The sequence below is a fragment of the Ptychodera flava genome, chromosome 14, assembly GCF_041260155.1.
Source record: "Ptychodera flava strain L36383 chromosome 14, AS_Pfla_20210202, whole genome shotgun sequence".
In the NCBI taxonomy this organism is placed as follows: Eukaryota; Metazoa; Hemichordata; class Enteropneusta; family Ptychoderidae; genus Ptychodera; species Ptychodera flava.
Window position 1 is genome coordinate 29,367,744 of NC_091941.1, and position 24,664 is coordinate 29,392,407.

At 40.0% G+C, this 24,664-nt stretch overlaps 1 protein-coding gene across 2 annotated transcripts in view; it reads left to right on the forward strand.

Annotated features, from left to right (window-relative positions):
• The window catches only part of LOC139150087 (D-aminoacyl-tRNA deacylase 2-like), a 36,314-nt gene extending 12,652 nt beyond the window's left edge, over positions 1-23,662 (forward strand). Inside the window, exons 2-4 of one of the 2 annotated variants that reach the window (XM_070722246.1) lie at positions 2,980-3,205; positions 16,393-16,462; positions 22,143-23,152. In XM_070722246.1, the coding sequence (XP_070578347.1) occupies positions 3,080-3,205; positions 16,393-16,462; positions 22,143-22,468 (522 nt within the window). In that variant the 5' untranslated portion in view covers positions 2,980-3,079 and the 3' untranslated portion in view covers positions 22,469-23,152. Of the gene's footprint in view, positions 1-2,635; positions 3,206-16,392; positions 16,463-22,142 lie in introns of those variants that run through there. The other variant, XM_070722245.1, reaches the window with a different exon arrangement.
• Positions 23,663-24,664: the final 1,002 nt, after the last annotated feature.

Here is a 24,664-nt window from a genome sequence, read left to right on the forward strand (position 1 = left end):
CGCACGGGGGTCACCCTGTTTTCTAAAGTTGGAATAGGGGTAAAAATAATAAATAAAATAATCCACCACCCCCCCCCGGGCCCGAAGAAACTGACCAGTCTCTAAAAAGGGCAGAGCTTGGTGATGATTTTAATGGTTATTAAAATAATACATCACTCAACATTCCCATGATGTCACGGAAAGTAGCATCTGCAGTCTCTGAGGAGTTTTATCTAAATTCAATAAAGCAAAATAAATATCAATATCGTGACGCAGTCTCTTGTAAACATTTACCTCGAAGCGTCCCTCATGTGGCCAAGGCTTGTGAAGGTTTGTTCAAGATCGTACGAGAATGAGTAAGCGCCACGCCTTTTATTAATTATTAGTAAAAACTTGAATGAAAACAATCGAGAACGGAAGCGCAGCAATATCAAGTTGGTGTACGCTATACCAGCTTAGCCTTGCGAGGAACGCAAGATGTCACGTGGATTTTATCTAACGCCAAACATACGAAATCATGGCGAGGGCGTGTAACTACTAAGGCAGCGTTCACACAAAAAAAAGGTGAGGGTGGGGGAAGGCTGGAGGAATTTAGGGGGATTTGAAAATTTGGGGGTAGTAGAGGGGGAACTTGAAAGTTTTGCTCTGCCTATAAGGGGGGCTAGAAAGTTTTGTGGTTCCCCAAATTACAGAGATTAAAACGTTTACTTGATGGAATATTTTAACCTTCTAGTATTATCACTTTTGTAAAACTTTTAAAAGTAGTATCTGGGTCATATGTCTTGTACTTTTGAAAAAAAAATATTTTTTGGTAGGTCACTTTGCTCAATTTTTCACAATTTGGCAAAATTAAACCAGGAATTCACAATTTGTATACTCTCTCATGATTGTCATTTTGTGAGCTCTTCAGCAGGTGACATTGACCCTGACAGAGTTGGATGAACTCAAGTCGGCCTAGACTGATAAATCTAAAAGTTCACTGATGCGTTTAAAAATGAATAAAATTCAGAACTTGCCTCGGGAATATGGCTCTACAAACTGCTAATAACAGGTAGTGTCGAACATCTGCGAGCAGAACTGTCCAATACATGTTTGCATCCGTAATAAATATGCGTCAATATGATAATTTGGGGAACTTGAAACATTTTGAGGGTATAGAGGGGGGATCTGAAAAAATAAGATTTCAACAGCGATCTTCCAGCTCCCCACCGTTATTGTGAACGGAGCCTAATACCATCATGGTGTCATACCATATAAAAAGAAACTGGAACTGACGACGAATGATGATGTCGAACTTGAACTACTTTATTGAACATGGAACTATGGCTACGCCTCACGGCCCAACCACTGATACATCAGTCTGTGACTCTGCCTGTGAATGTTCCGCTGCGTGAGTCGGTCCTACTCAGTCTTGTCTCGCTCACTCCACAAAGGATTGACCGTGGTTCTGTCTGCGTGAGTATGGCTACGTGAGCCGATGTCTCTGCCTGAGATAGTCCCCGAGTGAATGTTTCTACCTATAGGTTAGTTAGTCCATTTATAAGCTTACAGCATCTTGGCTATGTCGTATACCGACGCCATAAAGAATACAATAAGATGACATGCATTACTTTGATTTCACCGACAATGGGAGATACAAAAGTACAAATCATCACTTGCCCGTATGTGGCATGCTACAATTCTTTTTTTGACAAACCCACGCCATGGAGTAATTTAAAATGATAACAACAGCTCAATATTACAAGTGGTTGATATACAATAGAACACAGGGGTTACTTATAGCAGAGTATCTCCATGAGGGATACTTTACCCTGGGGAAATTTTAAATGTGTAAACGAGTTAGACCATGTTGTCGGTACCGTGCTGGTATTTTGTGGCGCCAGTATTGTTAGAGTCCAAATCGAGAGGAATTGCCCTGGATTTATCGTGTATCGCGAGTACGAAATATTAATTTTCTTTGGCCAATTTGGAAGATTATGACAATGATCTCAAATAATGTGAATAAGATCATCTTACAGGAACCTTTAATCTAAAATGACAGCATGTCAGAAAGCTGTTCTCGAGAAGTTTTCACATGAAACCATCTCGAAAATTAAAAAAAATACAATATTGCTGACAGACAGTCATAACGAAGATCGTGTACACTCCTACTAAAATAATACCCCACAAAAAGTTGATATAAGGGGATAGGGTGTTGGGCGAATCTTAACTGCCAAACCGATTTTCCAGCTTGCCTGACTTCAACTGAAACCGGAGGGCGGGGGGCCTTGATAATTTAGGAGATAGTAGATATGCATTTTATGATAACGAGCTACGTCAGTGTTTCAACCATGATATAGCAACAGACGTCAAGCTAATTTTTGCTTTCTCTTTGTCAGGCTTCAAAACACTCCATTGATTGAGACGACGTTACTCACTGTTGACGAAATATTCGCACTATTCATTTTATCAAAGAAGCCGTGCACTTCAGACTAAGAACCAATAAAACAGATTTAACTTTTGATAAAATATTGATAATTTTTTGTCCGGAAAATAGTTTCACTACATCTAGTCTTCCTTCCAAAATATAGTAAACATCTGCCTTCCAACACTAAATAAACTCTGTTATCAAATATATGACCATGGCTTGGAAGTGTTTAACCTTCAATGTTATGACGTTTTCGACAGTATACAGATTGAAAGATTAGGAGACAAAGAGCAATTTGGACGTCATGACGACCATCAAAAAATGACCAAACGAAGACAACCCTGACACTTTCAAGTAACCTACCTGTCGCCCCCTTTAGGGATCGCAACCCGTCACAACCACGGAAGTTTGTTCATCCGGGTTAAGGCAAGAGTCCTTAAAAGGATATGGAAGCCGATCCCATTCATATGTGAACAGCTTGTCACTAAGAGAGGGCCGGCCGTGCCCACCCTCGATAGCCTTCTGTTGCGCACTTTTACAGAAGTACCGAAGACCATAGAACACACATGACCCGATCTTTCCTTGCCTTCCAGAAGCGCGGCGTATATAAACGGACCTGCCCTGTCGCTAACTTGTCCAGATACCCAATTTGCGAAAGGTGGAATCAACAACGGTGGCAATATTGTTTTGAAAATGGAAAGGGATCCGACGACGCATTCTAGCAAACTAGGTTCACGGGCAAGAGTTGTAGTTCAGCAATGTACAGCCGCACGTGTGAAGTCTAGTGTAGTCGCTGGCGATCCCGTACAGTTCCTTGAGGTAGGATTTCCAGTATCATATTTATTCATTCTCTCTCTCTCTCTCTCTCTCTCTCTCTCTCTCTCTCTCTCTCTCTCTCTCTCTCTCTCTCTCTCTCTCTCTCTCTTTCTCTCTCTCTCTCTCTTCACTGTCATAGACAGCAATTTCTACAGATGGTGTCGATTTATAATTCGCGGATAGCATATGTATTAGTTCTATTCTCTCCGTATAAATATGTTTTGCTGCTTACTGTACTCTGTTGTTTCTGATTATTAAATATGGTAGAAAACTACATATCGGTATAATTTTACAAACGAGGAACGAGATCGCGCATCTGGAACTCTGCCTGAATTTACTATCACGCGCTTATAGAAAATACCTTTCTCGGCACGCTTTATTTGAGTACTCGCCCCTTCCCCGTATATCTACTTCGCCATTGTCCTTTCACTTTAAAAATACGCTTGTCTTTGCGCACTTCATGTGATAAAATATAACATTGTTGGTGGCTATTTCTCACTTGAAACACCAACGTCGACAATGTCAGAGGTACTTTTCACCTTTGAAGAATTTTCTTCCATCGACGCACCGTGTTTCACTAACATCCCCGACTTGAGAACGTGCCGCAAAAAGCTTGTTCAGCTGTGCGTCATACCTTTAAGGAGACGGGACTGGTGTATTCATACCGGGTGTTGAATAAGGCACAGACGACGCCTCGGTGTTTGCGCTAAATTACTATTGAATGAAAATGGTTTGACAGGCGATGAATGGCAAAGAAAGAAACGGGAGAAATGTCGGGGACTGATTCAAGCTACGTGTTACTGACCTAAGTCAACAAGCACTTTTGTTCGGTGACGACGGAAGATGCGTTCAGTGTGAGTGTGTGGCAAACCTCCCTTAAACTCTTCCACATACTGCGACCCGTTGCCTTCATACCTGGTTTAATGAGGTCGAGTGAACAATCGAGATGTATTCTGACTATACGCCTCTACCACGGCCACAGTGGGTCCATTGCATTGCACTAAGCGAAGAATCGCTTCTAAAAGTTTTTTTGCTTCTGTATGAGCCCAACGTATCACCAACTAAAGCTCGATGCCTCCAATTTATTGTTCTAAGTGGGTGACTTTAACAGTTCGAATAACCGAATTAAGAACCCCGCGACTGGAAAACTGCAGCAACAGCCAAATCAATCACGAACAGGTATCCACGCCTCGCGCGCCCCGTGCAATGAAATCACTGCCTGACAAAAGTGAACGAAGAGACAGCAGGAGTGACCTCTAACATTCTTTTTAAGGTCACCTATTTCAGGATTTACATCTAAAATTAGATAATTGCATACCAGCAGTATATGAAACCTATTAGCCCATTATATTACAGTTGGGTACTAATTCTTTACATACAGGTCCGACATCCATCGCAAGACCCATGTTTAAGATATACTTTGCGCCACCGGCACAGATATTCAGACTCTCAAGATTTTACAATACTCTTATTATCTACTCTTCTGAGGGCACATTTTGAAGCTTATTGGGTAAATAAAGTTTTCATCGACCATTTTTGTGAGAATTCAATTCTCTCATTGTGACCCCTGATTTTATTCTTGCAAAGGGAAAAGTTTCAAGTGTCCTCACGGAAAGTTTGAGCGAGAGGCCGCTGAGACTCTAAATTTTGAGGTACGCACTAGAGGACGCGCCAGGAGACTTGGAACAGCCTGCCAGCGCCAATTAGCGACTGCAATCTATGCATTCTGTTGTTAGTACAATCTGTTCTGTTCTCTAGGTTCGGGCTTGTGTACATAATTCTCAAAATGTACAATATACTGCGGACATTACCCGTGCACGAACCTGAGTTCATTTTATGACGGAGAACAAATCGTAGATAAACATCAAGCCTTTATTCAGTACTGCAGATACTATAGACATTGCCACTGGGTTATCGCCGACGAGGTTGGCAACAAAACATTCAGCACGTATACGTTCAACAATCGATCTGAAAAAGCCGCTATCCCTTGCAGCAATGTGACCCCTTAAAGAAAGAGTGAAATGTATTATTCATACTTTGCCGATACAAAACATATCATACTCACGAAATACGAAAGTCACCCTTATATTCAGCATAACCCACCATGCACCGTAGTAGCACCATACCTAACAGAAACAAGTTCTTGTCAAAAAAGGTCAAATGAGAAGCGTCTTTTTCGCTCTGTGTCGTTAGAATTTCCACTTTGAATGTTGTATTTTGACCATGAGCGATATAATTGATTATTACTACTCGTTTGTTGGTGATTTATCACATGAACTCGTCTTGACCTTGCTGAGAGGTACTCAGAATCTTCAAAGTATCGACTACACGAGACGTTCAGAGTTAACGTTCGTTGGTACTATATAGGCTTTCTTTCTCGGTAGACAAGCTTGACAGGTGCCATCGTCCAAGATACGCTTCTTCCATTGTCTGAATGTCTCGGGTTACCCGTTGGTCGTACTCTAATGTCCCGTGTATTCCTCTCGCAATGTCCATTCACAGTCCCTCCACCCACGGTGGAGGGACTGTGGTCCGTTGTATTCCTCTTACGTTGAATTCCTCCTTTGTATTGTTTTAGAGTTGGAATTTAAACGTTATCTTTAAGGGGACAAAGTCGGCCATTTTTCATGAATTTTGTTTGATATGAGATACTACTTATATTGTTTGACATGGTGAGCATGCATATATTCGACCTCAGTTTTAGACAAATTAAATGAAACTACATCGCGGAAATGAATTAATGGTCCATTTTTGCGATGGTTTCATTTATCGTGTCTAAAATCGGGGTTGGATATATGCATGGTCACCCATTCAATCAGTATCTTTCAACATGTCAAACAATATAAGGAGTATCTTGCATCAAACAAAATTCATGAAAAATGGCCGACTTTGTCCCTTTAAGGCGTGGCTCTGATCATAAGATAGGCATGAATTATAGATAAAATGATACATCCGATCATAAACATCAATACAGCTCATGTTCTTAAATTTACATGTTTGTGATACGTTGCAAACCCATCACGTGAAATTCGCATATTCCTTCATTAAGTGTTGACTACCTTCATTATTCTTAACATATTCCAAAAATATTCTTGTTTTCGTCCAGACTTCGTAATCCTCGTAAAAAGGGCCATTAGTGTCCAGTTTGTATGTAAATCAACTTATAATTGAGATCTTGTTTTGCTGGTACCGATGACCACCTTGAGCATTATCAATTGTGTGAGATAAAGAACCTTCGTAACATACTCAGACATGCACTCTTGTCGCAAAATTATATCATTTAAAGGGACAAAGTCGGCCAAGCCCATTTTTCATAAATTTTGTTTCATACGAGATACTCCTTATATCGTTCGACATGTTGACAGATACTGAATGAATGGGCGACCATACATATATTCAACCCCAATTTTAGACACGATAAACGAAACCTTCGCGAAAATGAATTATTTGTAATGACCATTAATTCATTTTCGCGATGATTTCATTTAATTTGTCTAAAACCGGGGTCGAATATATACATGGTCACCCATTCATTCACTATCTTTCAACATGTCAAACAATATCTCGTACCAAACCAAATTCATGAAAAATGACCGACTTTGTCCCTTTAACAATTTCCCTAATTTCGTGTTAATCTTTCCATGGGCGAATACCTCATTCAATGGCATCACGTTTCATCGCCTTTATAATTGCACACTCCGGGATCGAGTTAAGCCCCGCACTCTAGAGACTGTTTTACAGCTTTCTATCTTTGACTCATTACTTTGGAGTCTTTTCACAGCAACCAAGGGTAATCTTGTCACAATTCCCCCTCCCTATGAAGTTTCATCCACAAATTGTCTCTCAAACCTTTGTCACTGTGACTGTACTTCAACAAATGCATGCGATGAACTATGGTCTAGAGTTCGGACATATTTCTGTACTGTGCGCAAGTCAATTTTATGGACGGTTGAAAGAACGGCTCTGCGTGTGAAAGATGACAAAGGAAATTATAGCGACCGGGTATCTTTCGTGAGTTGCTAAAAGTCGTCGGCAGGAAGCCTAATTTCGCTGACACTAGTCACCATTTAAAACGTACCGAGGCTTCCTAAGCGTTTGACCGAGAAAGACTTTTCTGAAAAGATTGCTACCTGCAAAGCTTTCCATGAGTTAGCAAGGTCATTCATTTGACGCAACACAATGGACAGGCGGCTGTCCAGATTGTCCCTGATATCCTTCGAGATATTTTTCGAGATATGTTGGTTGATTGATATTTTATACGTCCGTGATCTCTGATTCAAATCTTCTAAAACGAAGAGAAGGACGCCTAGCTTTTGCGTTCTCGTCTCGCAACACATTCAAAAAACAATTCGTATAGATAATGTATGTATGTGTGCCATAACTTATTAGCAGGGGAGCCCGCAAAACTTCAATATATGCATGTGTGTTCGAACTTAGCAGGAGAGCCCGCAAATCTCGCGTACCTTGTACCATGCAGGGGCTGGTGAGACCTGATCTGCTGGCATGATGAATTGATGATCGGATAGCTGAATTCAAATACAAGTTTTCTTGAGGGGAATGCGAGGTCAGTGGAGGTCAGGTACACTTTGTTCCACGCTGCGATACAGGGACAACTTACACCTTGTTGCATTTTACCTGCTTGTGAGAAATGCGTAATTGACATGATGATGAGCTATGTGAGCGGTCTGAAATCACCAAAGTGCGCCTGCAAACTGCGCCGGCGCATTTCAAACTGCGCCCCATTTTGCGCCGGTATATTGCGCCGCCCAAACTGCGCCCTTACTCTGCGCCATTGCGAAGTTTAAATGTCAAGCACGGTATTAATAGTCTATTTTGGTTTAGTCAGGCGATTTCAAAGAAATATTCATGTTTTTCGTGGGAAATATGGTGAAATGTGTCACTAAAATGCGGAGGATGGAGTAATTTTTTTCCGACACGTACGTGAAGTATGTAATAACATCACCCGAGAGGGAAGGTAACTCCGAGCCAGTCGAGTGTCATTTGCATCTTAAATCGACCTTTGAATCTGTTTGTAGTTTCTACCCGAACCTTGACGGTAAATACTTTCAAAGTAAAAAAAGACGCTAAATTTTACTCTCAAACTATTTCGATGGCCAAATATCTCTGCCATTATAAGTTTCGTAGGGTTACTCTATACTCAGTATATGGCGAGAGTGTCCTAGCTGTCTCAGTGTCCCATCGGAACCTCGTGGACCGTAATTCTTGCTCTAATTCTGCGACCTTTGAATCGTCCAATAATTGCTACTTCCAATTCATGACGACCCCAAATGATAAGGAATGCGACTGATTCTGAGACTCTCAGTTCATAGAAGAGTCAAAGTGCGATCACGTTTGCGACTGAACTTGAGACTCCCATTTCGCTTTGTGATGTACATTTGCGAGTGAATTTGAGACCGGGTCTGAGACTCTCATTTAACGTGCAAACAGCAAATGCGACCGTCCTTACGACTGACTTCCTGACGTAAGGTATAAAGGGTACCGGAAATCGACAAGTGCGAGGCTAAAGTTACGGAGAGCGAATGTGAGGGCTTGAAGTGTACGTGCTCACTTTGAAAGTGCGAGCGATAGTGAGAATGTGAAGTGAACTCGGACTGTACATAGTTAGTGCTTGTCAGCATTTATTTCATCACTTTGGTCGAATGAAAACTTACGATCAAAGTCATTGCTGAAAACAGCGATACGATCTCCATGGAAGTACAGTGCTGTGTATCATGAGCGAACAGCTGAGTGAATTCATCATTGGAGTCCCCGATGGAAAGTATTGCAACACTCTTATTTCCAAACACCAAGAAGTTGATATATTCGTCTAAATAAAAATATGAATGAGACATTCATCTTTACATAATGGAGAATAGAATATTATATCTGACTACGAAGAACTTTTTTTACCAGGTTTTAAAAATCAGCTAGAGATTGATCGGGCTGGGACGTACGATTCACAGACTGATTCAAAGTGCTGGTCAAAGTGAAAGGGAACGCCGTGAACACTCAATCCCGATGGTATTTATATAGTTATGTCAAAAACAGGAGTCACGACCGTGATTAGGTTATTCAGAGTCAATTAACCTTGAAACGGACCGAACGACAGCACACAATTACATACAATCTAGGTCTAGAGTCCTGTGACACATATGGCGGGTTTCCGAGTCCCTGTCGCGGTTTGGAAAACGACCTGCTGACAGCTGATGACAAAACACGCTCATACTTTTGATCATAGACCCTGGAGCGATGTTTTGATGGATTTCTAGCTTCCTTACCCTATAAACAACTTGAAACTAAAATGAAAGACGAAAAAAGATCCGTGAACGGACGAGAGATTCCTGTAGAAACTTCAGATATTACTGAGGCGGATCATGATTTTTTTACATCCATGGGCGGATCATGGCAGTGAAATTTACCTCAATGGATGGATCAATCGGAGCACCGAGAATATTGCATTTCCCGTTTGATTTCCAAAACATCATCGTGGAGTTTCTAACAGAAAGGAAAAAATTGAAACGACAACTGATATCGTGTCATTTAAATACGGGCTTTTAATCGTTCATTCATTTTAGTTACTATCGTCGTGCCGTTTTAGAAGATTTGTGAGGACCTAAACGACATCATGTGTTGGTCCATTGCCATGGAATCCTATGCCAACGAAAGGTGGTGACTTTTTTCAAAGTTGAATAAAATTTCCTTTTTGGTTGTGTTAGTCAATTAATCGAAATATTTTTGTTCCCAATTGATCATAAACCCTCGATTCTCCCGTCTATGATTCGATATTCACTGACTCATTCTTTCTCTTCTTTGTCGATCGATGAAAGTAATTTAATCTTCAATACTCTTTGACAGATGTAACATCTTCACCTATATATTGTCATTAGTTTCTAACCAACGTACAAAAAAATTGGCCCGTTTGCCAAAGCACATGGGTCTATGATTGCGTGAACGGCCGTACTCTATGCATTGGAAAGATATTCATGTTGCAGTCTGCCCGAAAACAAAACCGAGGATGTTTAGGCGATACTAGTAACAAAGGCGATGACTCAGTTGCATAAAACAAAACTAAACTTTTCGGACATCATATTTTTATCTTGGCGTCGATTCGATGTGCAACCATACGCTGATCGCCCATATTCTCCATAAACAGATAAAGCTAGTCATAACACTTCTGCGACAAATCCGTGGTGTTTCTCCCCGTGAACGTCCTTGAACCCGTAGCCGCGACCATTGTTTTTTGATGTGTTCCGTGCTTGATGATCGGTAGAATTAATGTATCAAAATTTGAAGACACGTGACTAAATCCTGTGATTGTTAGACAATTGATGGTGTGTAGGGGCGAGACGGAAAGAAACAATCCAAGGACCAAGCTAGGGAGCATCATGCATTGCATGCTTTCTAACAAAGAGCTGCGTGTTTCCATATCTATATACCATACAAAGTCCGGCTTTGACCAATGTTCCTGTCCTGTTTCGGAGGATAACTTTCGAGCTGCGTAACCGATGTTGAGGTTCAGATATCCGAATATCTTTCGTGTTCGAAAGGCTTATTGATTTACAGTGAATACAACTTTTGTATAATTAGTCTACGTGTACATAACCCAGCACACGGGGAAAAGCCAAATACTTACCAATACCAGGTTGGAAAATTTCAGCGAGTCGCTCTCATCAGAGGTCGAGGAAAATAAATATGTCGGTATCGTTGCTCCGCCATGTTTATTGTTGTTTGTGCGACTAGTTTGAAAGTCATAGACTTTCTATAGGTGAAATTCATATTGCCATTCAATATTTTACACACGAAGTCACCTGTCACCTCCATTCGGAAGCAAAAACGTTTACACAGAATGTTTTTATAGTGAAAACTAGCTCCAGGCCGTGACATGTCTCTAGTCACGAAGAAACTTCGTAAATCAAAATCGACATCAACATTGAGCGGTGATCGTGAACCGTTAAATAAATGTCGGCAAAATAAAACATCAAATGGCTAAACTTTTGGGGGAGAGAGAGAGGGAGAGAAAGAGAGAGAGAGAGAGAGAGAGAGAGAGAGAGAGAGAGAGAGAGAGAGAGAGAGAGAGAGAGAGAGGGAGGGGGGGGTTTCTGCAGTCGCGAACTGATCATGGTCTTTAGGATGGATAAATGCAGGGTCGGTTTACACATTTGCGCTGCACAGATATCGAAAATGTACAGATACTTTCCCGAAATTTGACTTATTTATAACATGAGTAGAACAAAACCAAAATTATTGACGTTACTCTTCGGATGTTTGACTTGCAAGTTTGCTAAAGTTAGATTACATGTATACTTACAGAAAATGGACGCCGTAGTCTTCTGTTCAAAAAATATATATTCTTCAACACCACGTTTCTTATGATCGGTGATGTCACATTTTATTATTTTATAAATATAAATTAATGCACCGATTTCAAACAACCGTAATTATTTTTTTTGTCGAATTGAGAGAGTTTTTGGTAGTTCTGTAGACAAAACGATCGGAAACAGCAGAGTATCTTGGCAATGGCACGACATCTACGCTATCGTTTAGCTGCAATAATTGTACAGTTGCAGCCAGAGCCCCGGGTAAGCCGAATTCGGAACGTAATAACGCCAGTTGCAGCGGCGTCGTGGATTGACTGTACCTTTGTCATTTCTGTTGAAGTACACCTATTATTGCTACAAGAATTGTGGGCTTCATGAAACGTTGTTTCTCTGTACATGTATAGGCCTACTGGTCTTGCCGTTAATATATTCAGTGTCGTATAATCTGTTGTTTGCATGTCAACACATTGGCCTGTGTACAACCTCCTGTGCACACTAATCGTGACCGTAATTTACACAGACATAAACATTCGATCCCGTCCGTGGATGTCAAAGGTGAACGGGATTAACTTGATCCCGGGTATCAAGTCCCTGGCCTTTATGGAGATGCAAAATTCACAAATTTTGACTGCTGCTGAGGCCAAGCCACGATACCGCCAAGTGAGTGTAATCCGTCCCATACAAACATAACATGGTCTCGTACCTCCGAGACTCCGTGAAAACATGTCATATCATTTTTCGAGCTGCATTTTTTAGGGCACGGATATTAATATCTACAGTCTGCACTGCCAAAGCGTCCTGCTACGCAAGTGCGACTACTCGATGTTGTGACACTCGGAAGTGTTTTGGCGCAGAGTAGGCCTAAGGGCGCAGTTTGGGCGGCGCAATATACCGGCGCAAAATGGGGGCGCAGTTTGAAATGCGCCGGCGCAGATTGCCGGCGCACTTTGGTGATTTCAGACCGCTTACATACCTGACATGATCATCGGTAGCGCACCCTGTTTGCGTTTGTGAAATTCCAATATGGGCGTTGCACGGACAATGAAAAATAAATGTGTGAGCAAGTTAATAACTTACACCTCTGACCCAAAAAGTAAGGCGTGTTTCAACACAATCTTCTTTAAAACTTATGTACATCAATACTAGTAGAGAGTCTCATGGGTCGTGGATAATTAAAACATGCGCATGGTATAAACGAAACTAAGTGCGTTTGTCTTCAACCCCCTCCCCTCCCCTAAATGAAAGTTTGGAAGTGCGAAAATCCAAACAAGCCTCATTCTGTATATGAATCCAACAATCGGTGATTCTGTCGCTATAAAATCACGCATGTCTAAAGAATGCTGGTATAGCGCCGGTGCCGTAGTGGCCTGGTACACGCCAAACATGTAGCGCGATATTTTGCGACACAGAAAGTCGTGTAACGAGATGTTTCGATAGGAAAACTGCAGGTGCGATTTTTCGCATGGTAATCGACATGCTGCAAAACCCCCTCCCCCTAAACACAGAAGTTGCGTGTTCCGAGCGAGAGTTTTAATTATCCACGGCCCCTTAATAATTATAAAAGTTGATGTAGTTTTATCCAAGTTATATAGTCATCTACTTAAAGGCAATCATGTAAATTAACCTTAATTAGTCGTGAAGACCATCAACGTTTAACTGATTACCATGCTCTGTCTCAACAACTTGAATGCAAAACAGTTGAAATTTGGCTTATCGTTTCTTGAATCCTGACTCGATTTCGAAAAGTTCTTCAAATAATAGAAATACATGTACGAGAAAGCTCCATGGCTGCCGTATCGGTAAATGAGTGATTTCAGTGACACCGTAATAACTGGTACAGTAATGTGAAGTAGCTCTGGGTACTTGATGAAACACAAGACAAAAATGCAATGTTAAGGAATATTTTGAAACAGTACTGCTCAATTTAGGTCAACACTGCAACTGTCTTAGCATGCTGATTACAAGAAGCAAACTTCGCGAAATAGAGTGCAACTTGACAGAATGGATTTCGTTGTCTAAAATATCTAATTATGTTAATTGTTATTGTGCCATTTGAATTGAAAACAAAGTGTAATGCATTATGCGCGCAGTACCCATAAATATCTTGACATATAGCCTGTACTTCTAATATTTCTACGTAATTTGATATTTCAGTTTGGCACAGCAATTAGCAACAGCAAAGTTTTAGCGGTCAGAACTGTTAAAGTGGGATGAAATAAAACCGCTACTGTAACATTAAAAACTCGGAAATGAAATCTTGGTACACACCAATGTCATCCACTATGTAGCAATTAGAAATCTCAAGTTGAATACCGAATACTCCAAAAACCGGCTTGTGAGTTTGTAAAATTGAGAACTTTTGGCATGAGCACTGGGTAAAGGTCTGTACCGACTGCTCAGGCGCGTTGAAATTGTAAGTTTTAGATCTCTTAGGTTGAGCTCTGCGACTCATTGACTCTATAATTGTAGCAGTAAGACGTAACGTACACAGGTTGCAAGTTTCAACACGTGTTTCGAGCACTCGATGAAACGATACTCTGTCACAATTGTAGGCATTCACAAAGTAAACTGCGGGCTCCATGATAAATCACAAAAGGTATACAATGACGGTATTTAAAACTTTGAGAGCTCTGAGCACTGACACGAATGCCATAACGGAAATACAATAGTAGTGGTTAGAAGTATAAGTAATTGGACACATCAAAAGTGGCATGGCTACGATCGTAGCATTCAGAACTCAGTGACCGGGAGTTTGGATTTATTCCCATGCTACGGCGACTTATTCGTCTAAATGGTGTCAGATGAACGTTTTAGGTGGGAGCTGTCGCTTGAGATATCTTCAGGCTACAGTTAAAGATTTTCAGTTCGAAGATAAAGAGTTACTCCGCGGAAAATTTTCAGTGCCAGCATCAAGGCACTTGTTAAACAAACAAAGGTTTTAAATAACGATGAAAAATATGTTCAACTTTGATACTCAACGTAGCAGGTCTTTGTCTCTCGTGTTTCCTTCAAACTTGGTAATGCACGAGGACAGTAAGAATGCCATATGCTGCAAAAGAACTTTTAAAGACTCCAAAAGAACTTTTAAAGACTCCCAAAAGAACTTTTAAAGACTCCCAAAAGAACTTTTAAAGACTCCCAAAAGAACTTTTAAAGACTCCCAAAAGAACTTTTAAAGACTCCCAAAAGAACTTTTAAAGACTCCCAAGGAAATGAATAAAATGGCGCAACCGTTTTCTAAGTCAATCGTGGCATCACCATTCTAATCCAATGAAATTGTACATATCATTTATGCAAATGCTGTAAGCTAGAAATTCGTATTCTTCCAAGATTTGAAACTGCACAAATGACTTTCTGTAAAGATGTTTATATATGACGCCTATCGATCATGAAATGGTGATAAATCTGTTTCAGAACATTGACGGAGAGAATACAGATATAATGATAATCCGCATCAGTTTAAAGCATATCAATATATCTGTTACAAAAGCAAACCGCATGCTGGGACTGATTAAACGTACATGTGGCCACACCTGTTCCACTAAAATGAAACTCCAACTGTATTTATCCCTTGTCCGTAGTATTCTTGATTATTCATCCCAGTCATGGGCTGTCACGACTAAGCAATCAATGCTTCATCTTGAAGGTGTCCAAAGGAGAGCCACAAAATACATTCTTGGATATCCCCAGGAGATGGATTACAAAGAGCGTATGATTAAATTGAATTTGCTCCCATTGAGCTACAGGAGAGAATTAAATGACTGTGTCTTTTAGCTAAATGTTTTACTGGTATGTATGACTTAAATTTAAGCCAGTTTGTCACATTTAAATTTCCTGATGACACTTCCATGAAGATGCCATTTTTTAAAACTGAATGTTTTCGTTACTCGTTTTTTAACAGAGCTTTTTACTCGAGTAGTGTTATGCCCTTTCATGGCAAATCTTCAACAAGTGTTAGGTCATACAAGTCTATTTTATTAAAACATTACACGGTGTTTTTTAAACAATAATTTTTATCCTGATAACACTTGTACTAGGGTGGGAAAGTGCCACTGTAAAAATTGCCGTCTCTGTTAATTTCTCTGTTTTGTTTTGTTCTGTTTTGAAATTTCTTGTATTTTTTTATGACTGTTTTATTCTGCGTTTGTCTTTTCTGTTTTTGATTTTGTATGTGTAACTTGTTACATGTGTGTTTTTGTGGAGGGTTGCTTTTGTGTAGGTGTTAGTCACCTGTGCGACTCATCCTGACTTTATGTCAAAGCTGAATAAATAAATAAATAAATAAATAAAGCAACTGAAAATGATACCACATGTCCGCTTTAGTGTCATTCTCGTAGCAGTGAATAAGGGCTGAAAATAGATATAACCCTATCGCATGTTATGAAAGTATCCTTTATTAAGTCTTTCAGTGGGCTTGTCATATCTCTCACAATAAGGGAGATGTCTTAACGAGGTTGAACTTCCGAATATAGTAGTTGAAATTATGTATGACAGCAAACCATGTACGAAGAGATGAAGCCGAAGACTTTATTGTCGACTAGGTGAACCAGGACGCAGGCTTTATAGCACCGGGCTTGGCCTACGGCCGCGCCTTAGAGCATGCAGCATGAGTCTCAGATATGAGAATCTGATCGTACTCCAGAAAGTATATGATGATGAGGTGCGTCTAGATATTGTGCACGAAATACATTGTTTGTTAACAAGAAAACCGCACAGGCGCAGTTTCGACGACGGTTTCCCCATAACTTTATGCATTAAAGGCCCGTGAGCAAATTTCGCGATAAACCACTTCGAAGAGAATGAAGCAGTCAAGTCACTTCATTGCTTGAGTACCTTCATCTCTAATACGTTCTTGTTTTCTTTCTTTGACAGATCAAAGAAGGCATGGTCGTCTATGTCTGCTTTCTGAAAGAATGTACAAAAGAAGTTCTCAGTAAAATAGGTATGTGAAATTATTTCCTGTGCGTCCCAATTTCATGTCCAGGTTACTTCGTAATATGCATACACACAGGCGCGCACTCTTGCACACACACACACACACACACACACACACACACACACACACACACACACACACACACACACACACACACACATATATATATATATATGTGTGTGTGTGTGTGTGTGTGTGTGTGTGTGTGGTGCAAGAGTGCGCGCCTGTGTGTATGCATATATATATATATATATATATATATATATATATATATATATATATATATATATATATATATATATATATATATATATATATATATATATATATATATATATATATATATATATATATATATATATATATATATATATATATATAAGCGATTTGCTTGTTAATGCAGATATAGTGCTAAAGTATAGTGCTAAATGCATTTCTGCAGGACGGTAATACTGAGAATCTAGGAACTTGTAGTTGTCACTCTACAGGCTGTTTCATGCGCTAAGCAATCATAAGGAGTGAGGATTTGGCGGGAATAGGACTGTTTATATTGTACCAGGTGGGTATGCATATGCAAATGAACGATTGCGTCCAATGGCAGGTCAGTTATTAATGAGGAGGAATTTGCTTCTGTGTCTGCATTTTGAGAGGAATTCAGTTCGCTTGTTAAGGGTTGATTTGCTGTCTGAACAGATTACATGGAGTTTTTCTGTTATGCACAGGTTACAGCGTTTGGTTTTATTTGAATAGGGGGAGCCCTGTCGATGATTGACCATTTTATATCGTAGCTTCTGTTGTTATCTTTGAGTTTCCAAATGAATTTTGAAAGTTCTGTGCTATTTCTGTGTTTGGGTGTTTGAATGTGTACTTGTGGTATGTGTATCTTTGTTTGAAAGTTGAGTCTGTGAGTCCGACAGAGTGTTTCTGATCATCGTTTGTGGTGACAATGCCCGGTAACAGTGGCTTTGTATTAATGAAGACGTGAGGCAATTTCCTGAGAGTGGGCAGCCGTCTCTTCGCGGCAGTTGCACAACTTTTCTTGTTCCTTTTCTTTATGCAGTAGTTGGTTATTGTGTCTTTATGCAGTAGTTGGTTGTTGTGGGCTTTGATTATGCTGCCCATGGGACTAATATATATATATATATATATATATATATATATATATATATATATATATATATATATATATATATATATATATATATATATATATATATATATATATGTCTTATATAAGGGAGCGTTCAGTTATTATGGCCGGGGGTGGGCCGGCAAATTCCAGGGGGGGGGTCACCTCAAATTTGAAAACTGCAAAGGGGGGTCATGTATTTTTCAAACAGCTCAGAGGGGGTCACTTAATTTTCTTAAGTATCCGTCCCGTCAAAAAGCAGTTTCAGTGTTCAGAAATATTCTGGGAGATAAAAATGATTCGTTGCATGATTTCATTCTCTGAAGTTATTCACCTGTAAATCTGAACAAAAGTATAATTATCTGTCACATGAACATCTTGACTTGACAACTCTGAGGCTTGTCTTATTATAGATCAAGCTCACTGCACTGAGGGCAATGAACAATTCCTATTACTTACATATTAGAGATATAGCAAGTTTTGTCAGGGAAATTATTTAACAGTTACCTGTACTGAGACTACTAGTACCATGAAAAGTTAAATAATACTTTTAGGTGAAATTCCAATATCATAATTGTTGTCAACATCTGAACTTTTAAATACCCTATTTGAATCAAGTACATTTGTATCAATTATCAAACACCTATAAAAGCACAAATTAATTTAGTTTCGCATTGTAAAAAAAATATTCTTAGTTTTCTCATAGACTCCAATGTATAGTGAATCAGCATTTCGGTGAAATTCCAAAATCTAATTTCTTGCTCACATATCAACCTTTAACCATCCTAGGCTAACTTAGTACTTTAAAATGAATTATCAAATGTCTATAAATACACAGATTTTGATAGTTTTGTATTGGAAAAAAATTATTCATATTTTCCTCATAGACTCCCATGTACAGTGAATCCACATTTTGGTGTAATTCCAAAATCCAATTTCTGGCGAACACGTCCATTTGTTACCACCCTAATCTAATCAAGTACATTGATATCATACTCGAGAGTACATAAATACATGGGTTTACCTAGTTTTGTATTGGAAAAAAATTATTCATAGACTCCCATGTATAGTGGATGAACATTTTCATTTAAATTCCATAATCAGATTTCTTGTACACATAATATGCACCTTTAACCATCATATTCTAATCAAGTACAATTATGTTAATTATTGAACGTCTGTATATGCACAAGTATACCAAGTTTTTCATTGGAAAAAAAATTATTCACAATTTTATCATTGACTCCCATGTATAGTGGATGAACATTTTTGGTGAAATTCTAAGGTCAAACTTTTTGTCCACATGCCGGTTGTAACAACCCTATTTCATTTAAGTACATTTATGTAAATTATCAAATATCTATAACTGCATAGATATAGTTTTGCATTGAGAAAGTATTACATAGATTCCTCATACATGTATGAGAAAATATATGTATACCATGTATAGTGAATCAACATTATCAACAGCTGATTTTTAATTAAATCCAAATATCAAAATATGTACACACACGCTTGCGCAAAAATATTGCGATCCACCAGTAATTTCTGCCCAACCCCTTTGAGGGGTAATTTCAAAATTACAGCAAGTCAGAATGGGAAATCTGAGCATAAACACCTTTTGAGTTTGTAAGGAAGGTCATTTGAAAAAATCTAAGCTCTTTTTGGGGGATTCTATCGCTCCATACCCCTGAGGTGTTTGTGTGTGCAGCTAATTTACTCAAGCAATGTGGGGGGGGGGGTCATGAAATTTTGTCATCTTAAAAGGGGGGTCATCAATTATTTGGTACAATGGGTAGGGGGGGTTCACTTATTTTGACTGATGCGCAGGAAGAATTTGCCGGCCCAGCCCCGGCCATAATAACTGAACGCTCCCTAAAGAATACATTTCATCTTGTGCATATATCATAAGTATTTACAAATACAATATTATATTTATAGAGATATCTTCATGCCGCTTTGATTCGGTATATATAATTCTTGAAATCGTCTTGTGTGTAGCAATCCAAGAAATTACCCGTATCGAGAGAAATGAACGAAAACATGCATCGCTACACTACAATGTCTGTCTTTCAGAAAACCAAATTATCAAGCAGTGGTGACGATTTCGCTGACTTCTGTATTTTACTCAATTTCGAATACAGGTGAATTCGACACTTTGTGAAAATCGTTATTTTGGAAGGGAACCTTCGTAGCTGGTCAAATTAAATTGATTTCGACCCGGGGTTTTCCCGGTCCTGGTTTTTCCAAGTACTTGAATTTTCACCAGGTCGCCATGCCCAGGCTATCGAGAGACCACGAAATGTCTCTACATTCAGCAAGGGGGTGCAAAGATCGTCAATATGTACAAGTAAGGGGAATGGCACAGCACAATAGCAGTGGTTTTGCAGTCGAGTGGTGAGAAATAATAAAGACATATTGACTTTTCGCGATGTCAAGAGCATAGGTGCGCGTTCCCTGGGGTTATGTGACTGGCCTCTCAAAAGCGTTTGCGACAGAACAAAGACCGTTGTCGGGTCACCGGGACTCGGGCTTCCCAGGGGAAATAAACGTGTGCTGATACCGCACTACGGCGAAGAATTGCTTAGTTTTAATATCCCCTCACGTGTATTCCCAAGAGCAATAAAAGGCACCTCGCTATGGTTAACTTACTGGCTGTTGGGCAGCAGCAGACGACAACTGACTCAGAGGTATCTCTGGTATGGTTCGAGTACAGATGCGTGAATGAGCTGATGTCTGACATTTTCCATCATATTATATCATTCCTGGCATCAGACCGTGCAAATATGATTCCCTGACACAGATCGTAGCGAATGTTTATCATAACTGCAAAATGATTCCGTTAAATTTTATTTTATGGGAGTCACTCAATTTTGCAGCAAGCTGGTACAATATCGTAAATTTGCAACTTACCGTTAGCTTTTTTACACTCCAAAACTTCACTGCACGCTGGTGCTCGGATCGTAAAATTCCAATTCCACGTGATTAGGCAATAACCCTCAGAATAAAAGTCCAGCTTAAGTCACATACGTTCATACAACCTCACAACAGCTGTAGCTGTAATCTTTGATAATATTTTCATGATGTTTTTGAAAAAGTGCCCGGTCACGTGACCATACGCTCAGTGTCGTCTGCAGCTTTGAAACGATGGCGAGTGATTAGAGCAGGATGAGCGCTCGGTATGAGCAACGAGTCTCTGACTAAAACAGCAAGATTTTCTGTTTCAATAACGTAGGAACTTGGAAGGCCAACAAATATTCAAATGCAACCAAGGACAGAATACGGTATGCTAGGGACATTTCTGCTTCCTTTTGTGAGAAATTGGCACGGCTGTTCCCGGTGTGTGTGTGTGGGGGGGGGGGGGGGGGTCGCGTAGTAAATTTCTCTTTGTGTATTGTTTCAGTATTCATACATCAAAGCACATTGAAAACAATAACATACAAGAGCATCAGCATGGAGCGTGTAATGTGTTATAAAGCACCTCTAACATAGTCTTTGTTCGGACTATAGCGGCCGTTTATTACCCGTCTTGGCTTTTCGTTAGCAGAAAGACATTACTATACCTTAGGGGTCAGTGATGTGTTTCTGCCAACACATGGCCCTCGGGGTAATAAACGAGCGCTATAGCAGTCTTGGCTGGTCCCCGCCTCAGTGACAAGCACAAACAGGCATCTTACCATAGGGAACAGATGAAAGGACCCTGGGGTGGGGAGGAGGGTTTTTTGTGCAACGGTTTACCTTATTTGATTTTATTAATTTTGACTGTGATATTTCAAATAAAGAGTTAAGCTCCACACCGTCTGACTGCTTTATATATTACCAACAAGTCCTTATCTCCTCTCCAACTTGTGTATACACCACTGTAATTGCTCCGAAAACATTGCCAACTTACTAATCCGCTGTCCCTATCAGCGGATTAGGTGACTGAGTCAACACCACAGCCGTCCCACACGCATTCAAAACTGCGCACGAACACCTTTTTGCACGAACAGCTTAGTTGGCGGCACCTGAAAATATCAATAGTTACAGCATATGGAGCTTTTGGGCACTGGTACCTCGAAAACATTTGTTTTTTTATTCATACTTTACCCGTGGAACTGTTAACATTCTTTCAAAATGAAATACCTGACGTTATCCAGACCAATTTTGCTCGCAAAATCTTGGAATTCACTGATACTTAATACTGTAGATAGCCTCCGAGTTAACTTATGGGGAAAAGAATTTCCAAGTAGGCCTACATGTATGTCAAACGCCATACGCCAGTATATTTTATTTAATCTTGTCGTGCTCATCAAAAGGAACCAAAGACTTGTGTATAATTTGTATTGTTAGGTTGTCTTATCAGTGTATAGAGTTCCATGGCGTGGCAACCTTTCACATACAGGCGATCCCTTCGGGGTTCTTATGGTCACTGGACACGACATACAAGCAAAAGTTTGTAGTTGAAAGCCTAATGGTACAAGTGTATGCGTACCGAAAACTCTGCAGTCATCAGCAGATGTTGATAGCATTGTTGTACCTGTGACCTAACCTCATCTTATTTTATTACTTATTCAGTCCGCGCAGTGCTGTATGTCAGATACTTGAGGGCCAAAGACGGCAAGAGAGTGTCTGTGCTGGAACTACCGGGCGACGTTCTCATAGTACCACAGTCGACGCTCGGCGGAATTCGTAAGAAGCGTCACGTGAGCTACAACTACAACATCAACAAGGCCGAGGCGTGCGAACTCTACCGAGAATTCGTTGAAATGTGTCGACGGGAGGTGATGTCGACTGAAGAGACTACGTGCCACGTAAGGGGTGGTAATTACGACAACAAATATGAGGACATGCATATCGAAACTGGTCGGGTCGGATTAATGACACACGTTCTGGATTTCTAATCCTTTGTTGTCATTGACAATAACCACGTTGATGGATCGTCGTCCACTTCTCGTTTCTCCAAAGATGCAATGTTGTGGTTTCAAGGATCTTGTGCGTTGCCATGTAAGAGAAAGACTTACAAACTTCAACAAAAATGTCCGTACGGATGTGACAGAAACATGAAATTAATTTGAAAATTCGGGCACATTTTTATTTCATAATTTTTTCCCTGGCAGATACATTGAAATTTTGAGAGAGAGAGCCTTATAAAATGGCCGTGACGGTTTATCTTTTTAGCTTGGGGGTAATCGTTTACCTAGCTTTCAGAAGAGAAACATGTGCTTTGTCGCCGAGTCAAATCGCCGCAACTCTGGCCAGGGCTGACCTAAGACGTGTACACATTAACAATAATTTATGAACAGCGTCAGTTCGGTTACGCATATCATTAAGCATGCTGCAGCTCAAGATGGGAATACGGGGACAGATACTCGCACTCTCAAGTTTTTACAACTCTTTTCTGATCTACCACGTGTTTGCGGTAATTTCGAACTTCGGAAGCTCTTGAAGTACATAAACATTTCTCTGTCTTATTATTTTCTTTTAAATAGAAAATTAAAATTTTCCCCCATAGGTTAACACAGGGATGGCAGCAATTTTGAATTTCAAATATCGGTAAATATGAGGTAATTTGTTTGTATAATACCGAAATTTGTACGGTGACACCTTATTTCTATTCATGATTTTGTATGAGAATGTTTGAAAGTTTGCTGAAGCACGGTCCCTCTATCACCGGTCCTGTGATAGAGGGACCGTGGCTGGAGGAAAGATATGCCGAAGTTTAAGTCTTTCATTTTCGAGACGCATTCTTAAAAAAACCACGCCGTTGTGAACTTGCAAGCTGCAATAATTGTAACCCTTTGGACCTGGTCAGATTGTTGGTAACGTTTAAACGCTGGTGGGTAACGGTTACCAAGATGAATGTGTCACTTCCATGTTAAAGCAGATAGTTTTTAATGATTTTGTAAGCGAATATACGATGATCTAACCCAGGGCGTATATGTGTACAGGCGTGTGATGTCATAGGAATGATAATGAATTGTGCAAGTTGCAAAATGGTTTACCGACTCAGTATTTAGTCTGATTTCACCTGAAAGTTGGAATTTCCCCAAGCATATGCATTAGAACGACAGTAAAACTAAATCCCAAACGTCAAATCGCGTATTTGCACTGTGTAGGCGTAATTTAAAATTCAAAATTTTGATTTTACCTATGTCGAAACTACAGGAAAGTTTCGAAAATCCAGGGTTATCCGTCTTCTTCGAGGTGTTGACTAAAATGCTACCAAAATAATGCCAAGTAGAATCAATATTGATCAATGTTGTTGGTAGCAATAGTGGATCAAAGAGTATTAAAACGCCCTGTAAAAGACACCAGTGTAAAAGTATTCACATGTGCAGTCCTCTCTATACTTACACCTTGCGAGTGTGAGGGCGTGCATACGTCACCAGACAGTGTTCACATCCCAACTTATAATGACGCTAGTTTAGATAAGAGTAGGTCCCGTTGCGGTGATGTTTGGTATATTTTTTCTGTCAATCATTTAATGTTAACAACAAGAGGAACACGAATGATTATTAGTCCCCATGGACATCGTCCGGGGGGACTTATAGGTTTGGTCCACGGTTACGAGTGTAGTGATACATAGCGGCCGCCGCGTAGTATGCATAGTTATTCTATGCATACTACGCGGCGGCCGCTATGTATCACCACACTCGTAACTGTGGTTTGGTCATGTCCGTGCGTCCGTCCGTGCGTGCGTGCGTCCGTCTGTCCGTTCACGCAGATATCTCAGAGATGCCTGGAGCGATTGCATTCAAACTTGATACAATGATTACTTCATATGTCATACATGTGCACGTCGATTTGTTTTGTGATACGATCCAACATAGCCGCAATGCGGCCATTCTATTACGATTTTTTCATGTACAGAGCCATAATTCAGACATGTTTCAACCGATTTTATTCAAAGTTGGTACAAGGACATTAACCTATTTCATACACATGCACGTCAATTTGTTTCATGATATGATCCAATATAGCCGCATGGCAACCATTTTGTTGCAGTTTTTTCATGTCCTTAGCCAAAACTCAGGCACATCTCGACCAATTTTATTCAAACTTGGTACAAGGACATTGACCTATGTCATACATATGCA